This window comes from Equus przewalskii, chromosome 9 (genome assembly GCF_037783145.1).
Source record: "Equus przewalskii isolate Varuska chromosome 9, EquPr2, whole genome shotgun sequence".
In the NCBI taxonomy this organism is placed as follows: Eukaryota; Metazoa; Chordata; class Mammalia; order Perissodactyla; family Equidae; genus Equus; species Equus przewalskii.
The window spans coordinates 54,817,156-54,838,030 of NC_091839.1; the positions used below are offsets into that span (position 1 = coordinate 54,817,156).

A 20,875-nucleotide genomic window follows, 5' to 3' on the forward strand; every position below is an offset into this window, starting at 1 on the left:
CCCAAAGGCTTAAGAACCGGTAGTAAGAACCCTCCTCATGCAGGGGTGAACGTGGGACTAAAAACACAGCACTTGAAAGTACATACATTAACATTTAGCCCCTTAGGTCCCCATCCCTCCCCTATTCTGCAAGGCTGATACCTGCCCCTCCCCAACCTGACAGAGCACAAGAGGCTTCAGAGTCTCTAGATAAGACACACCAGGGACGCTGAAGCAAGAACATAACGCTGCAAGAGAGAGACCAAGTGCATGTTTACACACTGAATACTGAAATCCCAAAGCCTTCCCCTCTACCCAGGGTCCAGAAAGCTAACATGCTGCTCGCACTTGGAAGAGCTTCCTCTGAGGAATCCGACCAGCTCAGGAGTAAATGCCAAAGAAACTACCATCAGGAAGGATCCTGAAGGCAAACGCCCAAAGCAGATCACTCTACACTGAAGCCCAGTGAAAAGACCTCACACATTCAGACAGACTTTTCAGACAGCTTCTCCCTGTTCCACCAAACATTTGACAAATGCATCTAATTTGAAAGACAAAACACAAAACAAACAAAAAAGAAAAAGTAGAGAAGAAAAGGAACCATGAATATTCAAGAAAAAAACTGCAAAAGAAAAAACTATATTTAATACGCTCAGGGAGAAAACATACTGACTACATCCTCGAAACAAGAACAGGAGGGGCTGGCCCTGTGGCCTAGCGATTAAGTTCGCCCGCTCCACTGCAGGCGGCCCAGTGTTTCGTTGGTTCGAATCCTGGGCGCGGACACGACACCACTCATCAAATCACGCTGAGGCAGCGTCCCACATGCCACAACTAGAAGGACCCACAACAAAGAATATACAACTATGTACCGGGGGGCTTTGGGGAGAAAAAGGAAAAAATAAAATCTTAAAAAAAAGAAAAAAAGAAACAAGAACAGGATACTATTTTTTCAAAGGGACAGGGCAAAAAAAAAACGGGAAGAAGAACTCTTGGAAATTAATACTATGATAGTCAGGCAAACTCAAAGGAAGACTTAGAAGATAATATTAAGGAAGTCCCCCAGAAAGCACAAAAAGACAAAGAAAAGGAGAAACAAGAGAAAAGACAAAAAAAAATTAAAAGGCTAGCCCAAGAGGTCCAATATTCAAATAATAGGAATTCAAAATGGAGAGAATAGGGAAAACACAAGAGTGGAAATCATCAAAGAAATAATTTCTGAAAATTTCTCATGAGAGTTTCCAGGTTGACAGAGCCTCAGTATTATCCAGCCAAATGGATAAAATTAATACAAACCAAGACATATAACCACGACATTTCAGAACTCTAAGGACAAAGTAGATTCTGTAAGTTTCTAGAGGGAAAAAACCAGGTTTCACAAAAGCCATCAAGAATCAAAATGGCACCAAGTTTCATAGAAGACAACAAAGCAATGCTTTCAAAATTCTAAGGGAAAATGATGCCCAGCCTAGAATTTTAGTCATCTAAATTACCAATTACATAATCAGACTCAAAGACTCAAGCAATATTCAGTCATGCAAAATGTCAACAAATTTACCTCCCATGCACCCTTTCTCAGTTAACTACTAGAAAATGTGCTCCAGTAAAGTGACAGAATAGTAATTAGGAAAGACAGACACAGAACCTATATAACAAAAAAAACAAAACAAGAGAAAGGCAAAAGCAATCTCCAGGAAGATTGTGAAGAGACATTCCAAACAGCTGTGAAGCAGGCCTAGAAGTCAACCGATTCAGCTTCGAGAAAACAGAAGTCTGCATAAGAGACTCCTTCAAAACTAATCAGGAAGATGAAAGGTACTGAATACATACTATGTGGATATTCACAAAGCTCAGGGAAAATCTGGTAATGAATTAATAATAAATACTCATAAAACTTAAAAAAATTTTAAAGCTGCAATATGGCAAGAAAGAGAAATAAAAGATACATAGATTGGAAAGGAAAAGATAAAACTATCTCTATTTGCAGATGAGATGATCGTCTACACAGAAAATATAACGAGCATACAAAGCCAATACCAGAAAGTTCCATACAGTATGATTCCACTTATACAACATTCTTGAAATGACAAAATTTTAGAAATGGAGAACAGATTAGTGGTTGCCTGGGCTTAGGCTGGGAGTGAAGGGGAGGAAAGCTGTGGCTATAAAAGAATAACACAAGACATCTTTGTGGAAGCAGAAACGTTCAGAATCTTGACTGTGATAGTGGACAGATGGATCCACATGGGTAATGAAACTGTACAGAACTTAATACACACACAGGTAAAACTGGATACAAGTAAACAAAATTGGGGAAAACTGACTAAGATAGGTTGTATCAACGTCAATATCCTGGCCATGGTATTATACTACAACTTTGAAAACGGTTATCACTAAGGGAAATCGGGCAAAATATACAGAGGATTTCTCTGTATTATTTCTTATAACTGCATATGAATCTACAGTTATCTCAATTTTCTTAACGCAATTATTAACTACATGAAAAGCAAATGCTGTGTAAGAAAGTAACTACAGCAAACTACTTGGCCTAATTACGAATAATTTTATACAGTCAAAAAATGAAAACACTGGGGCCAGCCCCGTGGCCGAGTGGTTAAGTTCGTGAGCTCCACTGCAGGCGGCCCAGTGTTTCGTCGGTTCAAATCCTGGGCCCGGACATGGCACCACCCATTGAGCCACACTGAGGCAGCGTCCCACATGCCACAACTAGAAGGACCCACAATGAAGAATATACAACTATGTACCGGGGGGCTTCGGGGAGAAAAAGGAAAAAAATAAAATCTTAAAAAAAAAAAAAATGAAAACACTGAAAAATGATCTAACTAAAATTATGACTAGATTGAAGGCTGTGAGGGAAATGTTCTTGTACAGGATGGATAATGGGAGTGGCTGAAAAAGAGAGCAATAACCTTATCTTCCAGAAAGTCAGTAGGTGATGCCTAAAACTGAAAAATCAAAAGGTAGCAATATTAGCATGTTATTTAGATATAGGGAAACAAAATTTTTAAACCCATTAAAACCGTTGAGAGGAGGTGACTCCTGAGTGAGAAGTTTGGAGGCTGGGGAGGAAGGTCAAGAGAATGTTTTCTTTTAGGGGGAGGGTATCATAAGGTAGATGTATATTTATTTGAGGTATAAAGCCATATAATTTACATGCCATACAATTCATCCATTTAAAGTAAGCTGTATTTAAAGTATACAACTTACTGGTTTTTAGTATATTCACAGACTTGTGCAATCATCACCACGACCAATTTTAGAACATTTCATTTCCCCAAAAAGAAACCCTGCACCCATTAGCAGTCACTGCCCATTTCCTCCATTTCTTCCAGACAGATAAGGCAAAGATCTCACCCTGACTCTGCCACCTGGGTAAAGTAAGTCATCACTGCCTTCAGTAGTTCTTATGGATGTTCTTTTGCTTTGTTCTCATAGAACTCTCTGTTAGAGGCAATGAATTCTTTGACAGTAGTTGGGGGATGGTATAGGCACGTTAACAAATATTCCATCACTCTTATTGTCTCACTTTGATAATTCTGAGTTCAGAACAAATCAACTCAAGTCTAAATACCTCATCCCTACCAGCAATATAAATAAGGCAGGGAAAAGTCTACAAAGCCCTGAGCTTATGGTTTATGGTGCTGAATGATGGTGCCTTGGCAGACACCAACATTTGGAATTATTCTTTTGTTTGGCTCTATCCCCACCTCATCCTTGACAATGCACCTTGGCAACATTCAGGATGGGTAAGCATAGAATATACTTTATTGAAAAAAGTGGAAGAGTGACTTTGAAGGTGAAGAGAATTACATGCTTTAAGTCTTTGCCAACCACTTCCATAGAGCTAGAACTCTCTTCCCAACTCCCACTGCCAACCCTACAACCACCACTTCCACCAGTCTAACTTCTATTTGACCCTTTGGCCTCAGCCCATGTGATGCTTCCCTAGGATGCCTCCTCCAATGCCCGAGGTGAGGATGGGTCCCCTCCTATGACTTGGATAGCATCTCCGGCTCCTATGTTGACATTCATTACACTGTGTCACCACTGCCTGAAGACTTTCCTGTCTCCTTTGGAAGTTTGGGGACAAGAAGGATCAGATCAGCCATATTCACTGCTCTATCACCACACCAGTGAAGTGCCTAGCACATAGTAGGTATTCAAGAAATTCCTGTTGAAAGAACAAATGAATGAAGAAACATGAGGAGTCCTTTGTGAGGGTGACCAGTCTAGAAAGCATGCAGTCAACCGTTCTCTCCTTTTGTGAGAAAAATCCTGGGACTCTTGGCTCCCCATTGAAGGTCTCTTCCATCTCAGAAGCCCCTGGCTTTACTGTCCCACGTATTTGGTGGCAACTGTTCAATTCTGCAGCAACACATTTTCACCATCTCATCTTGCTTCAGCTGATGGGGTCAATGGGCCCGGCTGTTGAATTCATTTCCACTATGGTGGTCTGGGACTAGGCAGAAACAAATCTGGGGGCCAGAACAGTTTCCAAGAGGAGGAGGCACATCACACCATTCAGAGCCCCAGGAGAGAACATCAAGGTCGGTCCCAGGCAGGAGTGTAGAGACTGTTCTATAATAAGCCTTATAGAATAATTTCACTCTTCAAATATATGCATGGATAATTTTTCAAATAAAAATTTGATTTTTAAAAATTTTCTACTCCACTTCCCTTAAAGTTCAAGAGTGAAGGGGAGAAATTAGCAGATACAAACTTACGTGATTAAACATATTATGTTAATATTGGACATTTTTTTTTTCTGCTTTATCTCCCCAAATCCCCCCAGTACATAGTTGTCTATCTTAGTTGCAGGTACTTCTAGTTGTGGCATGTGGGACGCCACCTCAACGTGCCATGTCCGCGCCCCAGATCCGAACCAGCAAAACCCTGGGCTGCTGCAGCATAGTGCATGAACTTAACCACTCAGCCACGGGGCCAGCCTCAATATTAGACATCTTATCTTGCCTATGCCAGATAATGTCCTAAGGATAAGCTTTGTCAATTTCATAGTTTAATAACCCTCTATGGTACCTACAATATCACTAAGCATCTTGGAGATACTCAGAATACAGTTTTTCTTTACAGAGTAGATGGTGCTATATTGCTAATATATAAGAAAAATCAGGATTATCACAGAAATTGTGGATTCCACATAATAATCATGATTGAGCTTTTTCTTTAATAAGTCATTCACAAAATAATTCAAATGTTAGGGAAGCTGTTTTTAATGCCCCAGCCCCCTACCTCACCAAAAAGAATTTAATCAGAAAGGCCTCAAAAACTGGCATGGCACATAAATACTCAATATTCTTTAGTCAAAAAATAAAAGATTAAATATCTACAAATACTACCAAAGGAAGGCAAAAAAATTTTTTCAGCTTTATTGAGGTATAACTGACAAATAAAATTATAAGATTTTTAAAGTGTACAATGTGATGATTTGATATACATTGTAAAAGGACTCCCATCATCCAGTCAATTAATACATCCATCACCTCACATACAGGAAGATAAAATTTAACGTCTTCTGTCATGACTTCAAAATAATTTCTCAATAATCACATAATTCTATTTTATCTCTACTTTTGTAATAAATAATGCTCCACTAAATAATGACAATTCGATTAACGTTTCTGGATTTCAACAATCTGTTCAGAAATATCCCACACTACCTCCCTATAATATCTATGTAGATCAAAAATACATTAACTTTTTTTGAAAAGAAAGTCATATGGCAAAATGAATAAAAATACTAGTTTTGAGTAAGATATAACAAGTCTGAAAGGATACAGGCCAAAATATTAACAGTGATTATCTCTGAGTGCAGAAACACAGGTGAGTCATCACTCCCTTCATTCCTTTCTTTTCCTTTCTGCCTAGCCATCCAATTTTCCTTCAGTGTACACATGAAAAGCATTTAAAAGGACATAATGAAAAACAGCTCTCCTATAATGAACTCGTAACACACCCTAGCAGAGATGCTCCTAAGAAGTCCCTTGAAAGTCAGTGACAAAAGCTAAGGGAATAAGACTTCAAAATAAATGAAAGGTCATAAACTTAAAAAGAAGGAGAAAGGAGCAATGTGGTGAACCGTAACTTCCCCTAATAAAATAGAGCTGAGAACTCTATCTCAAACCATTCTGCATCTTCTTAATTATCACAAAGAAGTAACTTGCAGAAACACTTGTACTACACTTTACATTACTATCACCTTCAATACTAATTTCTAAAACGTATTTTAAAAATCTCAGATAAAATTCTTAGCACTTACTGCTGTAAGGCCTTCATTATTACAAATGTTGACATCAGCACTGTATTCTAATAATTTACTCATGCATTTCTTCTGCCTGAAAAAGAAAAAGAGACAGTCACGGATAACTGGTCCCAGAAAAATAAACAAATGACAATTATTTTACTGAAATATTAAGTACACTCAACATTAGTCGATGGCAAGTATCAATGTATATCTGCAATATTTAAATAAACACTATAACATTTGAAATAGAATACAAAATTGTTTCTACGACTCAAAGATAATAGGATAAAGAAAAGGCACAATGAGGTTTCCATGTCATTGGGACAAATTCATCATTCAAAATTCTGAGAACTTTCTAGCATTGACTGAATATCTGGAACAGCAATCTTCACTAGAAATATAAGACAATGTAAGTCCAATGGAAGGGGAATGGATATAGCAAAACGATGCCTCAATGTTGTATCCTACATCCAGATTGCAAAATATTTAAAAGTTAATACTAAGATGAGTTACAAAAACATAACCACAAAATTAATAAAATTCATGTCTATGCATCCCCCCACTCATTTTTTTCCGATTATTTGTACTATGGTAAAATACACATAACATAAAATTTATCATCTTAACCAATTTTATGTGTACAGTTTAGTCATATTAAGTATATTCATACTGTTGTGCAACCATCACCACCACCTATCTCACGAACTCTTCATCTTGCAAAACTGAAACTCCATACCCATTAAACAGTAATTCCCAATTCCCTCTCCCCTTAGCCCCTGGCAATCACCATTCTACTTTCTGTCTCTACAATTTGGCCTCATCTAAGTACCGCATAAAAGTGGAATCATACAGTGTTTGTCTTGTTTGTAACTAGCTTCTTTCACCTGGCATAATGTCCTCAAGGTTCATCCACACTGTCGCATATACGTCAGAATTTCCTTCCTTTTTAAGGCTGAATACTATTTCATTGTATGTATATACCACATTTTGCATACCCATTCATCGCCATTGGACAGTTAGGTTGATTTCATTTTAGCTGCTGTGAATAAGGCTGCTATGAACATGGGTGTACAAATATTTTTCAAGACCCTGCTTTCCACTTTATTGGGTATATACCCAGAAGTGGGACGGCTGGATCATACGGTTACTCCATTTGTAATTTCTTGAGGAACTGCCCAAACTGTTTTTCAGAGCATCTGTGCCACTTTACATTCCTACCAACAAAGCACAAGGATTCCAATTTCTCCACATCCTCATCATCACTTATTTCTTTCTGTTTTTTTGATAGCCATACTAATAAGTGTGAGTTGGTATCTCAGTGAAGTTCTGATTTGCATTTCCCTAAAGATGAGTGATACTAAGCATCTTTTCACGTTCCTATTAGCCATTTTCATCTCTTCTTTGGAGAAATGTCTATTCAAGTCCTTTGTCCCCTTTTAAATTGCCTACCCATTTCATTTTGCTCACAATGTTTCCCCTTAGCTTGATCCATTCCTAGTCACTATTCAATATTCATCTCAATTTCCCCCTCATTAAATAATAAAATGAAAATTCACAGTTTGAAAACTGCAAATGATATACACACACAATACACATTTAAAATACATGCTGGACTATGCTCAGTACTGAATTAAGGAAATACAATCCACAGCATGAAGAGGTTTATGATCTAGTTAAGTAAACAGTTATACATATAAAATATAAAATAGTGTACATGTAATAATATATTATGCATATGTTATATAATATAGTATGTATATATAATATTAATATATACAAGTATACTACATACATAGTATACGATATAGAGTACATAGTACGTATAGTATATATGTGTATATATTACTCCTTACTCAATTAGATCATAAATTTCTTCACACCATGAATTATATCACTTTTCTTTAACCAACTCAGTACTAAGCATAGGTAGGTGCTCTCAGTAAAACTCAACAAAACTTTATTGATTATTAAATTATCAATCATATAAGTCAATAGCTAAAGTTTTCATTGACTGAATAAGCCTTTCAAAAGAAAAGAGAACTATGGCCCAGCCCCAGTGTCCTAGGGGTTAAATTCAGCGTGCTACACTTCAGTGGGCCAATTTTGGTTCCCAGGCATGGACGTACACTGCTCTGTTAGCCACCATGTTGTGCTGGCAGCCCACATACTAAAAAATAGAGGAAGATTGGCATGGATATTAGCTCAGAGTGAATCTTCCTCAGCAAAAAAAGAAAAGAAAACTAACAAATTGCTTTTCTTGGTTTGATTTTGGGATCAGAAATAAAGTTAAATATCATTTAAAATCAGCATTATAACCGAAGAAATTAAAGCTCTCAGCAAACTTGTAAGTCCAAACATTTACAAAGTTCCTTCATCTAACACATTGTTATAAAAATCTTAGGAAATAAATCTTCAATAATCTTGAGACAACAGACCAGACCGTCCTATTAAAATGAACATGTTGTTTAAAACGTTTGTGTGTGTGTGTCTGTAACCATATTGCTGGATTTCTAAAACCTACTCAAAAGCCTGCCATGGACCATTGGCCTATTACCAAAATAAACACTTAGGTGGGAATGAGCCAAAGAAACAGTCCCAAAGAAGTGTTTAGGGTAAGAGCTGCTGAAGAAAAGCAGCATCCATAATGTTGCCCCACACACCCAAAATGAACTGCAAATGGTACAGGACAATATGAGAGAAATATATCCTCTTTTTCTTACCTAACAGTCATTATTCCTATTTTCCAGAACCTGAGTAAATCAAAACAACCCAATAAGTGAGCACCTATTTTGCTAAGAATTGGAGCTAAAATATTAACTAATACACGGGCTCTGCCCTTTATGAGCTCACAATCTAGCCGAAAAAATCAGGTTTCAAATCTGACCAATATGCAACCTAAGGATACACAGTAACTCTGAAGTCTTCCCTTTTCAACATTCTCATGCAATCGTAACCAATGCTGGATCCTCCCGTACAGGAAGCAAGTATTTTCCTGCCCAGATACCGCAACAATTATAGGAAGCTTACGGTAACCCAAATGACACAGGGACCAGTCATCCAAGTGCTTTGTGGCAGCTTAATGGGTCTTCTACTGGAAAGGAAGGCAATTCAGTACTAATGCTCCCAGCATTAACGGGTCAAGAGAGAAATGATAAAGCAGGCCAAGAGAAATACACTACCCATCTGACAATGATAGCGAGGGAACAAAACAAAAAACTAACCCCCCAAAAAACAGATGGAACAGCAAAAGGGGCAGAATTCCCCTGACTTCTGCTCCAGTCTAGACAAACTGGAACGCATAGAGAAATTACAGTAAGAAGCTATTTCTGAAAACATTAGTGGCTACAGAAGTAACAAGTACTCAAGTCACTCAGCAAACATTTACTGAGCACCTCTAAGTTGGACAGAACATCCATTTAATAAATAATAAAAACCAAAATAGTTAAGAATTGAGTATCAAAAGTAATATTTACAGAAACAGAAAGGCATCCAAATTAGAAGTTATGTGAGGCTTATGAACTACTCTTATTCCTTTTCTCTTCATTGACTTGCCACGTGAATCACGTAATATCTGTCATATTTCTTTACCTTTAAGATGTAACTGCCTCCAACCTAAATGATCTCACCAAAATATAAAAAGATAAATACATGAGATGATGGTGACAGATGTGTTTCTAACTAGATGAGAGGAAACTTTTCATAATGTATATGGATATCAAATCATCAGCCATACACTTTAAATATCTTACAATTTTATTTGTCAATTATACCTCAAGAGAGCCAGAAAAAAAAGGTAATCGGGGCTGGCCCAGTGGTGTGGCAGGTAAGTTCACGCACTTCACTTGAGCGGCCTGGGATTCAGTGGTTTGGATCCCAGGCACAGACATACACACCGCTTATCAAACCACGCTGTGGCAGGCATCCCACATGCAAGATCGAGGAAGATGGGCACAGATGTTAGCTCAGGGCCAATCTTCCTTGGCACAAAGGGGAGGACTGGTGGCGGATGTTAACTCAGGGCTAATCTTCCTCAAAAAAAAAAACTCTAATGTCTCCTAAATGACTAAGTCTGTTGCTAAATGGCAGTAGATATTTTATCCCTGCTGTGCACCATCTGTCCTTTCATTTACAGTTGCTGAGACAGAATACTGAGATATTTTTCTATGTAACTTTTTCAAAGAGCTTTGTCACTGCCCTACCAACACTTGGGATAATGTAGCTAGACCTGAGATCAATTCAGCAAGGAAATGAACCATTTACTCTATGACCTTGGGTGTGACACACCACAACATACCTGATACCTATTAGAACAGTGGACAACTAAACTGGGTCACGTGGTAAATCAGGAAGTGGGGCAGACCACAGACAGTCAAAGGACCACGTCTTCCCCTGTGCAACCTGGATGTCACTACGGTGTTCCATTTTTCGGTTCCACTTTAATCCTTAAATGCAATAATTTGGCCTCAGATTGACACAATGGACAATTTTAGCTCCATGTCCATCTCTCTCAGGCTGCCACCTCTACTACCTAGAATCCCAGTTTAAAACAGGAAACAAAAGTATTTTCAAGAGTAATCAAAAGAAGAGACACAGAATATACATTCATAGAGAAGTTTTATAGCATTCAAAAATTATGTTCCTCAAGCCCTAAATCAAAACTACTTACTTTCATTTTAAACCTAATTCCAACCACTTTGGTCTGGTTTCTCATTCCAACAGAATTTTAAGAAATGAAAAAACAGTGGTAGAGGCAGACACAGAGATGTGACATCTGAAATTCTTGACCAAAAAAGGAAAAACCCATGAAGAGTATAGTAGGGTTTAAAATAGCACAGAAAAACATAATGATGTTCATAATGATGACCAGAGTTATCAGGAAGAGGCAAAAACATATGCCCATTTTGAAAATACTGCTTTTCTAACAGGAAAAAACTTATTTAATAAAAAAACTTTAACGGAGGGCTAGAAAGCACATTATTTATTTAGAAAACTTTTTGTTATAGTTAAAATGAAAAATAGTTTGAGACGGAAAGGAGTAAGCAGCCCTTATCTAGAAAGTTCACTCTAGTACAGCGTGTTCTCAAATCATTACACATACGCTGAGCATACTACATTTGCTCTGTCTTTAATTCCATTAATAAAATCAACTCAACAAACAATTTGGAAAAATAAGCCATGGAGTTACATGTGGCCAAAGATTAGCAAGACAAACAACACCAAAACAAGGAAGTGAAAATTACACTTTTCAGAAAATACAATGTCGTTATAATACAAGTAAAACTGAACTTTGACAAATATATTTTCAAGAAGAAAAATACCAGCAAACAATTTAATAAATTAAATATGCTAGTTATTTAAAAGTTGTATATAACAACCCAAGAGCCTCTTCCCAAGGCAAATATTGGGTGACAAAAAAAAAATCACCAAATCAAGGTAGAGTGCCTTGAATACTGTTAGTCATATCTGATAACACAACTTAAGCTATGTAAGGACACAAAATACTTACCCATTTCTAGCTGCCAAATGCAGGGGCGTACAGCCTGAGATATCTTGATAGTTTGGATTTGCTCCTTTCTTCAACAGCAGAACCAAGCATTCCACCGATCCACAGCTAAACAATATGAAAAACAGTTCAGATACATTCAGAAAACAGTCACAGCTGACAAAGCTTAAATAAAGAACAAAAATTTCTATTAAACACATTGTTTTTGAAGTTCATTTTGATTTTACTACACTTTGATTTAACTTGTCACAAACAGTAAATATCCTTTACTTTCAAAATGGCACATTCTACGATGAAAGCTATGAAGTATGTGAGAACTTCAAATAAAGCGAAATCAAGTATTAGTACATAAAAGAAACCATAGAGCAGTCTCAACTTTTTGGCCTTCCAGAAGTTAAATTTACTATGAAAAATTAATTTTGACACATCTACCTAAATCCTGAAAGGAGGCCAGATATCAACTAATTCATTGATTACACCCTGGAAGATTGTGGATAAAAACCATTCTCAAACCTAAGCAAAAAATATAAACCCAATGACTTCACATGCAGTTAGTACATAAAATCTCGTAATGGTAGGATCAAAAGAAAATTCAATGACTGTACCCTCTTAAGTACATCCAGGAAACACAATCCCCATGCCTAACCTCCTCTGATGCGATCTAGAATCCACCAAGACAGCAGATATGTGACTTGAGTCCAATCTCAAGGTTAACAATCTATCTAGAGAAAGAAGGCAAGCACAGCACACTAAGCCCTGAACAGAATAAAGCGTCTGTTCTCATGTCTCCCCAGAACTACTGTGCGACAACACTGAGTCAAAGCTTCCTGATCATTACTCTAGACCAGACTTTAATCCAAAATATCTTTAGTCTTACTTTGCTGCAATGTGAAGCAAGCTTCTTTTCACACGTCCAAATGCATAATTGACATCAAACTTTGAATTTGATAGTAGTTCAGAAACAGACCTACACCAAGAGAATTAAAAGACAAGTCATCACACTAAAGAGATGGTTTTTAAAAACAACACGGGGCCAGCCTGGTAGTAAAGTGGTTAAGTTCGCATGCTCCACTTCAGTGGCCCAGGGTTCACCAGTTCAGATCCTGGGCATGGACCTAAGCAGTACTTATCAAGCCATGCTGTGGCAGGCGTCCCACACACAAAGCAGAGGAAGATGGGCATGGATGTTAGCTCAGGGCCAATCTCCCTCAGGAAAAAGAGGAGGATTGGCCGCAGATGTCAGCTCAGGGCTAATCTTCCTCAAACAAACAAACAAAATAACTCAAGTTAAAAGCTCTTTAATTACTCTTACCAATTATTAAGAAGGTTCTGTCAGACGTCAACCTAAAATCAAGGCACTATTCTCTTAAGTGTAGCATGGCAGCCAGCGCAGCATCATCCCAAAACTGACTGCCCTGACCTATAAACTAGGGCTGAAGGTTTCCTGGTCTGCCGCTCTGGCTGTGTGGCCTGCTCTCAGGACACCTAAGTTGGCTTCAGCTCTCCCTAGATTCTTGAGAAACAAAGACAGTAGGGCTGGCTGCTCCCCTTGTAGGAAGTTGAGCCTATCTATATTACTTTTGGCCAAATAAGAAAAATCAGACAAAAACATGTTTTAGTTATACCAGACAGGAAGTTTCAAGCAAAAAATCATTTATATTTTAAACTTGTTTCAAAATAGTTTCTCTTCACTTTCTTCTCATTATAGCAAACTACCCAATGGCTAACCACAGCAGAGCTGTCTGCTGCGGGGTAAACGTCTCATCACATAGCCAGATAACTGTATCTCACATGTGCCCTGCAAAAAGAGTATCACCACTACATCAATAAAAAGAACATCCATGGAATGGAACACTACGGAAATCAGTTGTCCTTCAGCTCTAACCTCTTGCTACTAAAGATCAGTAGTGACCTCCAGCAGAAATCATCACAATGTTTTTTTCACTGTCAGAGACCAATCAAATATTTGACTTAATATCTGCCTATTCATTTAGAAAATCTCTTACCATAGAATGTTACGGTTGATATAGATCTTGGGAAATCTTTTTTTTTTTTTTTTTTTAGATTTTTTATTTTTTCCCCTTTTTCTCCCCAAAGCCCCCCTGGTACATAGTTGTATATTCTTTGTTGTGGGTCCTTCTAGTTGTGGCATGTGGGATGCCGCCTCAGCGTGGTTTGATGAGCAGTGCCATGTCCGTGCCCAGGATTCGAACCAACAAAACACTGGGCTGCCTGCAGCGGAGCACGCGAACTTAACCACTCGGCCACCGGGCCAGCCCCCGGGAAATCTTATTTCTTATTTCACAGGCAGAAAAGTATTAACAGAGGCTAAATAGGGCAACATCTACATACAAATTGTGTGTGTGTGTGTGTGTGGATGTACACACAAAATTCAGGAAAGTTTCTACTTCTCAAAAAGTGTAAATTTGTGAAATAGGCACTCACCTGTGTTGATCAGCCATGACCATTGGCATTAATGTATAAACAGCAGTTTCATTATCTGAGTAAAAAAAAAAAACAGAAACAGAATTATCTCCTTACTTTTTCCAAAGGGTGATACTTAAGACTACTTTAGAGTTTTATTAGCTCTACATAAAAAGCAAGAAGAAGACATGGAAGAACGTTAAGGATAGCACAGAATACCAGACGTACTGCAAAATTTACAACAATGCAGAATTTATCCCTTCTAATGCTCGTCCTCTGTACATTGTCACAAAAGTACTTAGCTTCTGGATTTGAGGGGGAAATTACAAACCTAATATTTTCTGTACCTTTAACAGCTGAAATTTCTTTTGCTTTCAAAGAGGTGTTTAATGACTTTGTTTTATCATACTTATATTTAGTTTGCAGGAATTTTAAGAATATGTGAATATTAAAGTTATATGAGCTAAAACAATTTTAAAACATTAAATACACACCATACTTGCTCCCTACCAATACTATAATAAAAGAAATTATTTTAGAAGCTTTTATGAAACAGCATTAAAGTCTTACTTTTACTTATTACTTTACACTATCAACACTTTCATTTATATCTTTTATAGAATAAAGTCACAGAAACCTGGTCCAAAAAAAAAAGATTAAAAGTCAACAACATCTGGGGCCAGCCCAGTGGCACAGCGGTTAAGTGTGCATGTTCCGCTTCAGCAGCCCGGGGTTCGCCAGCTCGGATCCCAGGTGCAGACCATGGGACACCATGCTGTGGTAGGCATCCCACATATAAAGTAGAGGATGGGCATGGATGTTAGCTCAGGGCCCTCCTCTTCCTCAGCAAAAAGAGGAGGATTGGCAGCAGTTAGCTCAGGGCTAATCTTCCTCCAAAAAAAAAAAATAGTCAACAACATCTATGATGCCATATTATATACTTATGTAAATTTCAGCTCGTGTTTGAATTTATTTTTATATATTACTAATGGTCATTCCTCAATTCAATACATTTTAGAGGTTTATGATTTTTAATAAGTTATTTACAGAGAAGTAACCTTGACAACTCCCATTCAGCCCTCAGAAAGTTAATACCAATGTTAAAATTAATGAGTTAAAGTTTGAGGAGAAAAAGGATATTTGCATAGTATCAAAGTATCTCCCCAAAATTTTGATTAGTTACAAAGGAAAAATGGTAAATTTACGGTGAAGAACCCAGCAGACACCACCTTAATCAACTGATAAAGGGTAACATCACCAGAAATAACACATATCCATATCATGTACCCCCTGATACGGTCCACTGAGAAGGGCACACCACTTTTGTAGTATTCTTGCCAAAAATACATAGTTTTAGTCTAATTATGAGAAAACATCAGATAAATCCAAATTACAGGGAATTCCACAAAACGGCTGATCAATCCTCTTAAAAAGTCTCAAGGCCATTAAAGATAAGGAAAGACTGAAGAACTATCACAATTTGGAGGAGGCTAAGAAAACACAACAACTAAATGAGATATGGTATCCTGGACTGGATCCTAGAGGAAAAAAGGGACATAGTGAGAAAACTGATGAAATCCGAATAGAGTCTGCAATGTGGTTAATAGTATTACACCCATGTTTATCCCTTAGTTCTGATAACTGCACTAGGGTTGTACAAGATATGAACGTTAGGAGAAGCTGGGAGAAGGGTGTATGGGAACACTGTACTATTTATGCAACTTTTCTACAAGTCCAAAATTACTTAAAAAAGAAAAGTAAAAAAAAAAAAAGAAAAAGATGCAGAATTGTTATCATTAAAAGAGTTTTAAGAGATGAATCAACTAAATATAACGTGGACTTTGTCTGGATACTGATTCAAACAAACCAACTGTAAGAAGCTATTTTTGAGAGGGGAAAACTGAATATGGACTGGGTATTTGATGACAAAAAATTATTGTTAGTTGTGTTGGCTCTAATGGTGGTATTATGATTATGTTTGAAAAAATATATATTTAGAAATATTGGGGATGGCCCCACAACATAGTGGTTGAGTTCCGCATGCTCCGCTTTATAGGCCCAGGTTCACAGGTTCAGATCCTGGGAGCAGAACTACACCACCTGTTTGCCATGCTGTGGCGGTGACCCACAAGCAAAAGTGAGGAAGACTGGCACAGATGTTAGCTCAGGGCCAATCTTCCTCAAGCGAAAAAAGAGGAAGACTGGCAACAGATGTTAGCTTAGCACAACTCTTTCTCAGCAAGAAAAAAAAAAATAAAAGAAATACACTGAAGTATTTAGAGGAGAGAAGAAACAAGTTATTACCATTTCTTCACGTTTTTTCCTTATTTCACTATTTGTGAGTATATACACAAAAAGCAATTTAGTCCTAGTCAATATTCACAAGTTTAGTATGCAGATGCAACAAAATTCTTTCACTATAACATAGAAAAATAAAATAATACCAAAGAATCCTATTAGTAATAGCCAACGTGTTTTAAATCGTTATCTTAAAGGCACTGTTCTAAACACTTTACACACAGCATTTCTTTTATCCTCACAACCATCTTATGAACTAGGCACTATTATCCCCATTTTACAACAGAGAAAACTGAAGCACTAAGCAACAAGCTGTGTGGTGGTGGCATTAAGGGGCTAAGTGGAATTCTAACCTGACTGACTGCAGAGCCCCAACAATAAAAATCCTACAGTGCATCCAGTATACATTACATAGCGTAATCAAAAGGTCCACAATATTTAATATGTGCAATACTCTCTAATTTGTTTTATTCTCTTCTATTTCATTTTTTTAAATGCTGACTGCAACCACTAAACTGTTCTCATTAACCACCAGTGAGTCACCACTAGGCATTGAAAAACACTGCTTTCAGCCTCCCTGGGCACGGCAACATTCTTTATCCCTCATATAATACACACCCCAATAAAAATCCGAACGTCTAAACCATGACAATTTCAATTAAGTCACCTTTTAGTAAATAAAGTCATAAACAAGAAATGCCTTTATTTGTGAATGTAAACTTATAAATCAAGACAGTACATAATTTTAAGTGAGCATGAGTGAGCATCATAAGGTTTGCCTGGGTTTTATATATGGGGTGTTTATTAAGATGAAATTAGATGTGGATCTTACTTTTTAAGTCACATCTAACCTTATAAAAATATAGCTCACCTACACTAAAAGGTATGAAGAAACAAATACAGCCACAGCTACGGTGCTAGAAGACTATCCAGGAAACGCTATACTAAGAAGGAACAGAATAAAACTTGTCGTGAGGGGCTTCCTTCTCCACACTCATGAAGATACCTTGAGGAAGGCATATAATTAAAGTTTTTAGAGTGATAAGAAAAGTTTACTCTCTCACTTTATCAGATATGTTGGCCATTTTTATTAATAGATAATAAAATTTTATTAATAGACAAAAGTTTCAGAACTCAACAACTACAAAGAAAACCTTAAAAAACAGGGAGCTCAGACTCATGGAAGCGATTTTTGAAACATTCATGATTATCCTAAATCAAGATTCAAATATATGCGAAAATGGGCTCACATCCTATTATTCTATTAAACAAACTACATTCATTGTAAATGCAGTAGTTTGAGAGTATTTTTTCCACATAAGTAAACAATGTAAACCAACTTTGTAAAGTCCACCGAGAATGCATCTCCCTAAAGTAATTTCTTTCCCCTCCTTCCTCCCTCCCAAGAATATCCCTGTCAGCCCTGCCCAGGATGAGTCAACAGGCCGCACTCATTACTTCGTGGTAATACTCAGCTTTTCATCATCCCAAGGAAACATAAATGTGACCACCCAGTATCTCACTCGGTACATCAAATATCTGCAGTTTAATCCTACGCAACAAACTTGATTTTAGAGTAATGAACTTGAGTAAAAGCTCATTAAAAACATCCCAACCTTCATAATTTCTTTCAATTAGATCACTATGAACCGCTGAATTCTAAGGCACAATAAATATCTGATTATTTCCTAAATTTAGAGAAATCTCAGAACTTCTGCTTAGCCCTTAAAACGCAAGTACAACAATCTGGATTTTCATAATTAGAATATAATATATTTATACACACACACGTACATACTCGAAAGAGCCAATCAGAGAATTCAAAAAGATTCACCAGAACTTAAGGACAGAGATAAATTAAAGGAACAAGATGAGCAAACTTATTATAATCAAAGAAAAAGAAATGTAAGCAAGACACCACTTGGCCTAGTAATATGAGAAAAAGTTTTATTTTCAATCACTCTAGTTTCCAGGGGCTCTCAGACTGTTGGTGGAACTTTCCAAAGAGTAAGCTGAGAGGTGGATACTCAGAGCCTTAAAAATGCTGATCTAATTAGATCTATAATTCTCCCATGTGTTAATCCTGAGGAAATATTTATAAAGGCAGACTGAGACCTAAAAGAGTACAATCGTGCTCCTCATAAAATCTACTACAAAAACAAAAATTACACTGAACATTTGTTGCATGTATCCTATGAAATCCTACAAAGTCATGCGTATTTAAAGATATATAAAACGTGACATGTTTTTAAAAGCAAAATAAAAGACTATATTTAGTATGATCTTAATCTGGTACAGAAAGAAATAATAGAAGGAAATAAAGAAAATACTAACATTGTTTATTTCTGGGTGGCAGAATAACAGATTTTTTTATTTTCCTTTTCAAAATTTTCTACAATGAAAATATATTACTTTCAAAACCAGGAAACATTATCAAAGTCTTCTAAATAGCATTTATTTAAAAAAAATGAGATTTAAACTAAGCAATACAAATTGCTGTGTCAATGAAACTATACAAGCAGTCTTCTTCATCAACGTATACCAATAATTTGACTGTGGAAAATGACCACAGAAATATGAATCCATTTCTTAAGTGAAATGGATTCACTTAAGAAATGGATTCAAAGGTGGAAGTTGGAAGGAAAGAGAAAGAAAGCTGAAGCTGCAAATCTAGTTATTAAAATCAGGATTATTTTCAGTTTACTTCATACTAGCAAAGTACCAAGCACAAAAATGTTTTTGAGAAACAGTCACCACAAACCATCCCTATTCTGAGTCATAAGTAGAGACCAGGCAAAATTTCTCCAAGAGAATTACCCCCAAAGTCCCCATTCCCACATTTCTTTGATAGCTCTCTCCCAAGGTCCCCCTCCCTTCCCTGACAAATCACCTCTCTAGCAGAAATTCAAAGAAAGTTTTGGAAAAAATGAAATAAGATAAACACACACCATGTATTTTTCAAAAATTCACCAGCCATAAGCCCCTTAGCCCTTCTCTCACTTGGGCATACAGAACCAATAGCCTCTTAGGGGCAGCGTGCGATCTCCCACTGTCACTAAAACGTCTGATTTCATGAAGCTGCTAAGAAAACGCTTTCTTTCTGACCTTCTTTATTACCAGTGTTTTACCTGTCCTGAAGGAACCCTGGCACACTGAACTAAAATTGCTGAACCACAGGGATCACGCCTTATTCCTCTTTGTAGAGCCCCAGCCCCACTGACGTCTGACGAATAAATGAAGAGTGCAGGCATGCATTTTAAAGTGTATATACGCATACACACAGCACTTTAAGAGTACAGGTTGGTTTCATTGACATCCTTTTATTTGTTTATTGTCAAAATACAATAGTGCTCCACATTTTCGAAAACAAAAGCTGCTTAACCCGCACCCCTCCCCCATCCCCACCTGCAGCTTAAAGCAAACACTACTGTTTTTGAAGCACCTCTCTAGCCCCAGCAAGCAGCGTTTGTAAAACGGCCCACAACTGGAACGTTTTCTGAATCCAGGGTTCCGCCATCTGGCTGATATTTCTGCCCCTTCGCCAAAAACCCTTGATGGACAGTCGGGAGAGACTTCGGTCTGTCCTGCTTCTTCCCGCAGCAGAACCGCACTGCCCGGGCCCCTCCCGCAAATTCCCACCTGCCCGGTCGGGAGAGACGAGCGAGGGGTGGCCGGGGCTCCCCGCCCGGCCCCCCGCACCCCCCCCCCGGGGAAGGAAAGTCAACGTGGGCGTTTGCTCAGCTTTCGGTTCGTTTTCCCAGCGGACCTCACCGCGGCCGGAGGAAGCCCCGCCCTCGCCCCGGCGCCCCCAGCGCCGCGGCCCCGCTCACCGTCCGGCAGCTCCACGGTGCGCGCGCGGCGCAGCGAGCGCGTCAGGCGATTGAGCTGCTCCATCGCTCTCTCCATCCTCGGCGCGCCCTCCGCGCTGTCCCCGCCGCGCCGGCGGCCTCCGCGCCAGCGCCCTACATCCCGCCCCGGGCCCGTCCTGCGGCCGGAGGCGCTGGCTCGTCCCAGCCAGCGCCCGGGGCTGCGGGGCCGCTCGGGACTACGTCCTCCGTCCTGGGGCTGGGGACTGCCGGACGGACCACCGAGCAGACACCCGCCGCCGCCGAAGCTGCCGCCGCAGCTGGCGCCCTTCCTGCCGCCGCCACCGCTTCCCTCCCGGACTCGCACGGCCTTCTGGGAACTGTAGTTCCGAGGCGGCCGAGCCGCGCGCCCTGGGCGGAGCCACGCTGGGTGCGCCTTTGGCTCCGCGCCCCAGCAGCGCAGACGCCGGGGTAGGGCGCTGTGTGCTGAAAGCAACGAAGTAAGACTGAACGTACACCGAAGTTCCAGAGAGACTTCCTGGGTGTCCCCACGCCCCCTCCTGCTGCCCTCCAAAGTTGTAC

General features: G+C 38.7%; 1 protein-coding gene across 2 annotated transcripts in view; it reads right to left on the reverse strand.

Moving 5' to 3' along the window:
* HACE1 (HECT domain and ankyrin repeat containing E3 ubiquitin protein ligase 1) overlaps positions 1-20,669 on the reverse strand; it is a 106,191-nt gene extending 85,522 nt beyond the window's left edge. The window contains exons 1-5 of one of the 2 annotated variants that reach the window (XM_070556755.1): positions 20,318-20,669; positions 14,211-14,265; positions 12,643-12,732; positions 11,769-11,873; positions 6,278-6,353 (exon numbers count right to left, since the gene is read on the reverse strand). In XM_070556755.1, coding sequence (XP_070412856.1) covers positions 6,278-6,353; positions 11,769-11,873; positions 12,643-12,732; positions 14,211-14,265; positions 20,318-20,393 — 402 coding nt within the window. In that variant the 5' untranslated portion in view covers positions 20,394-20,669. The remainder of the gene's footprint in view (positions 1-6,277; positions 6,354-11,768; positions 11,874-12,642; positions 12,733-14,210; positions 14,266-20,317) is intronic. The other variant, XM_070556756.1, reaches the window with a different exon arrangement.
* Between the last annotated feature and the right edge of the window lie 206 nt (positions 20,670-20,875).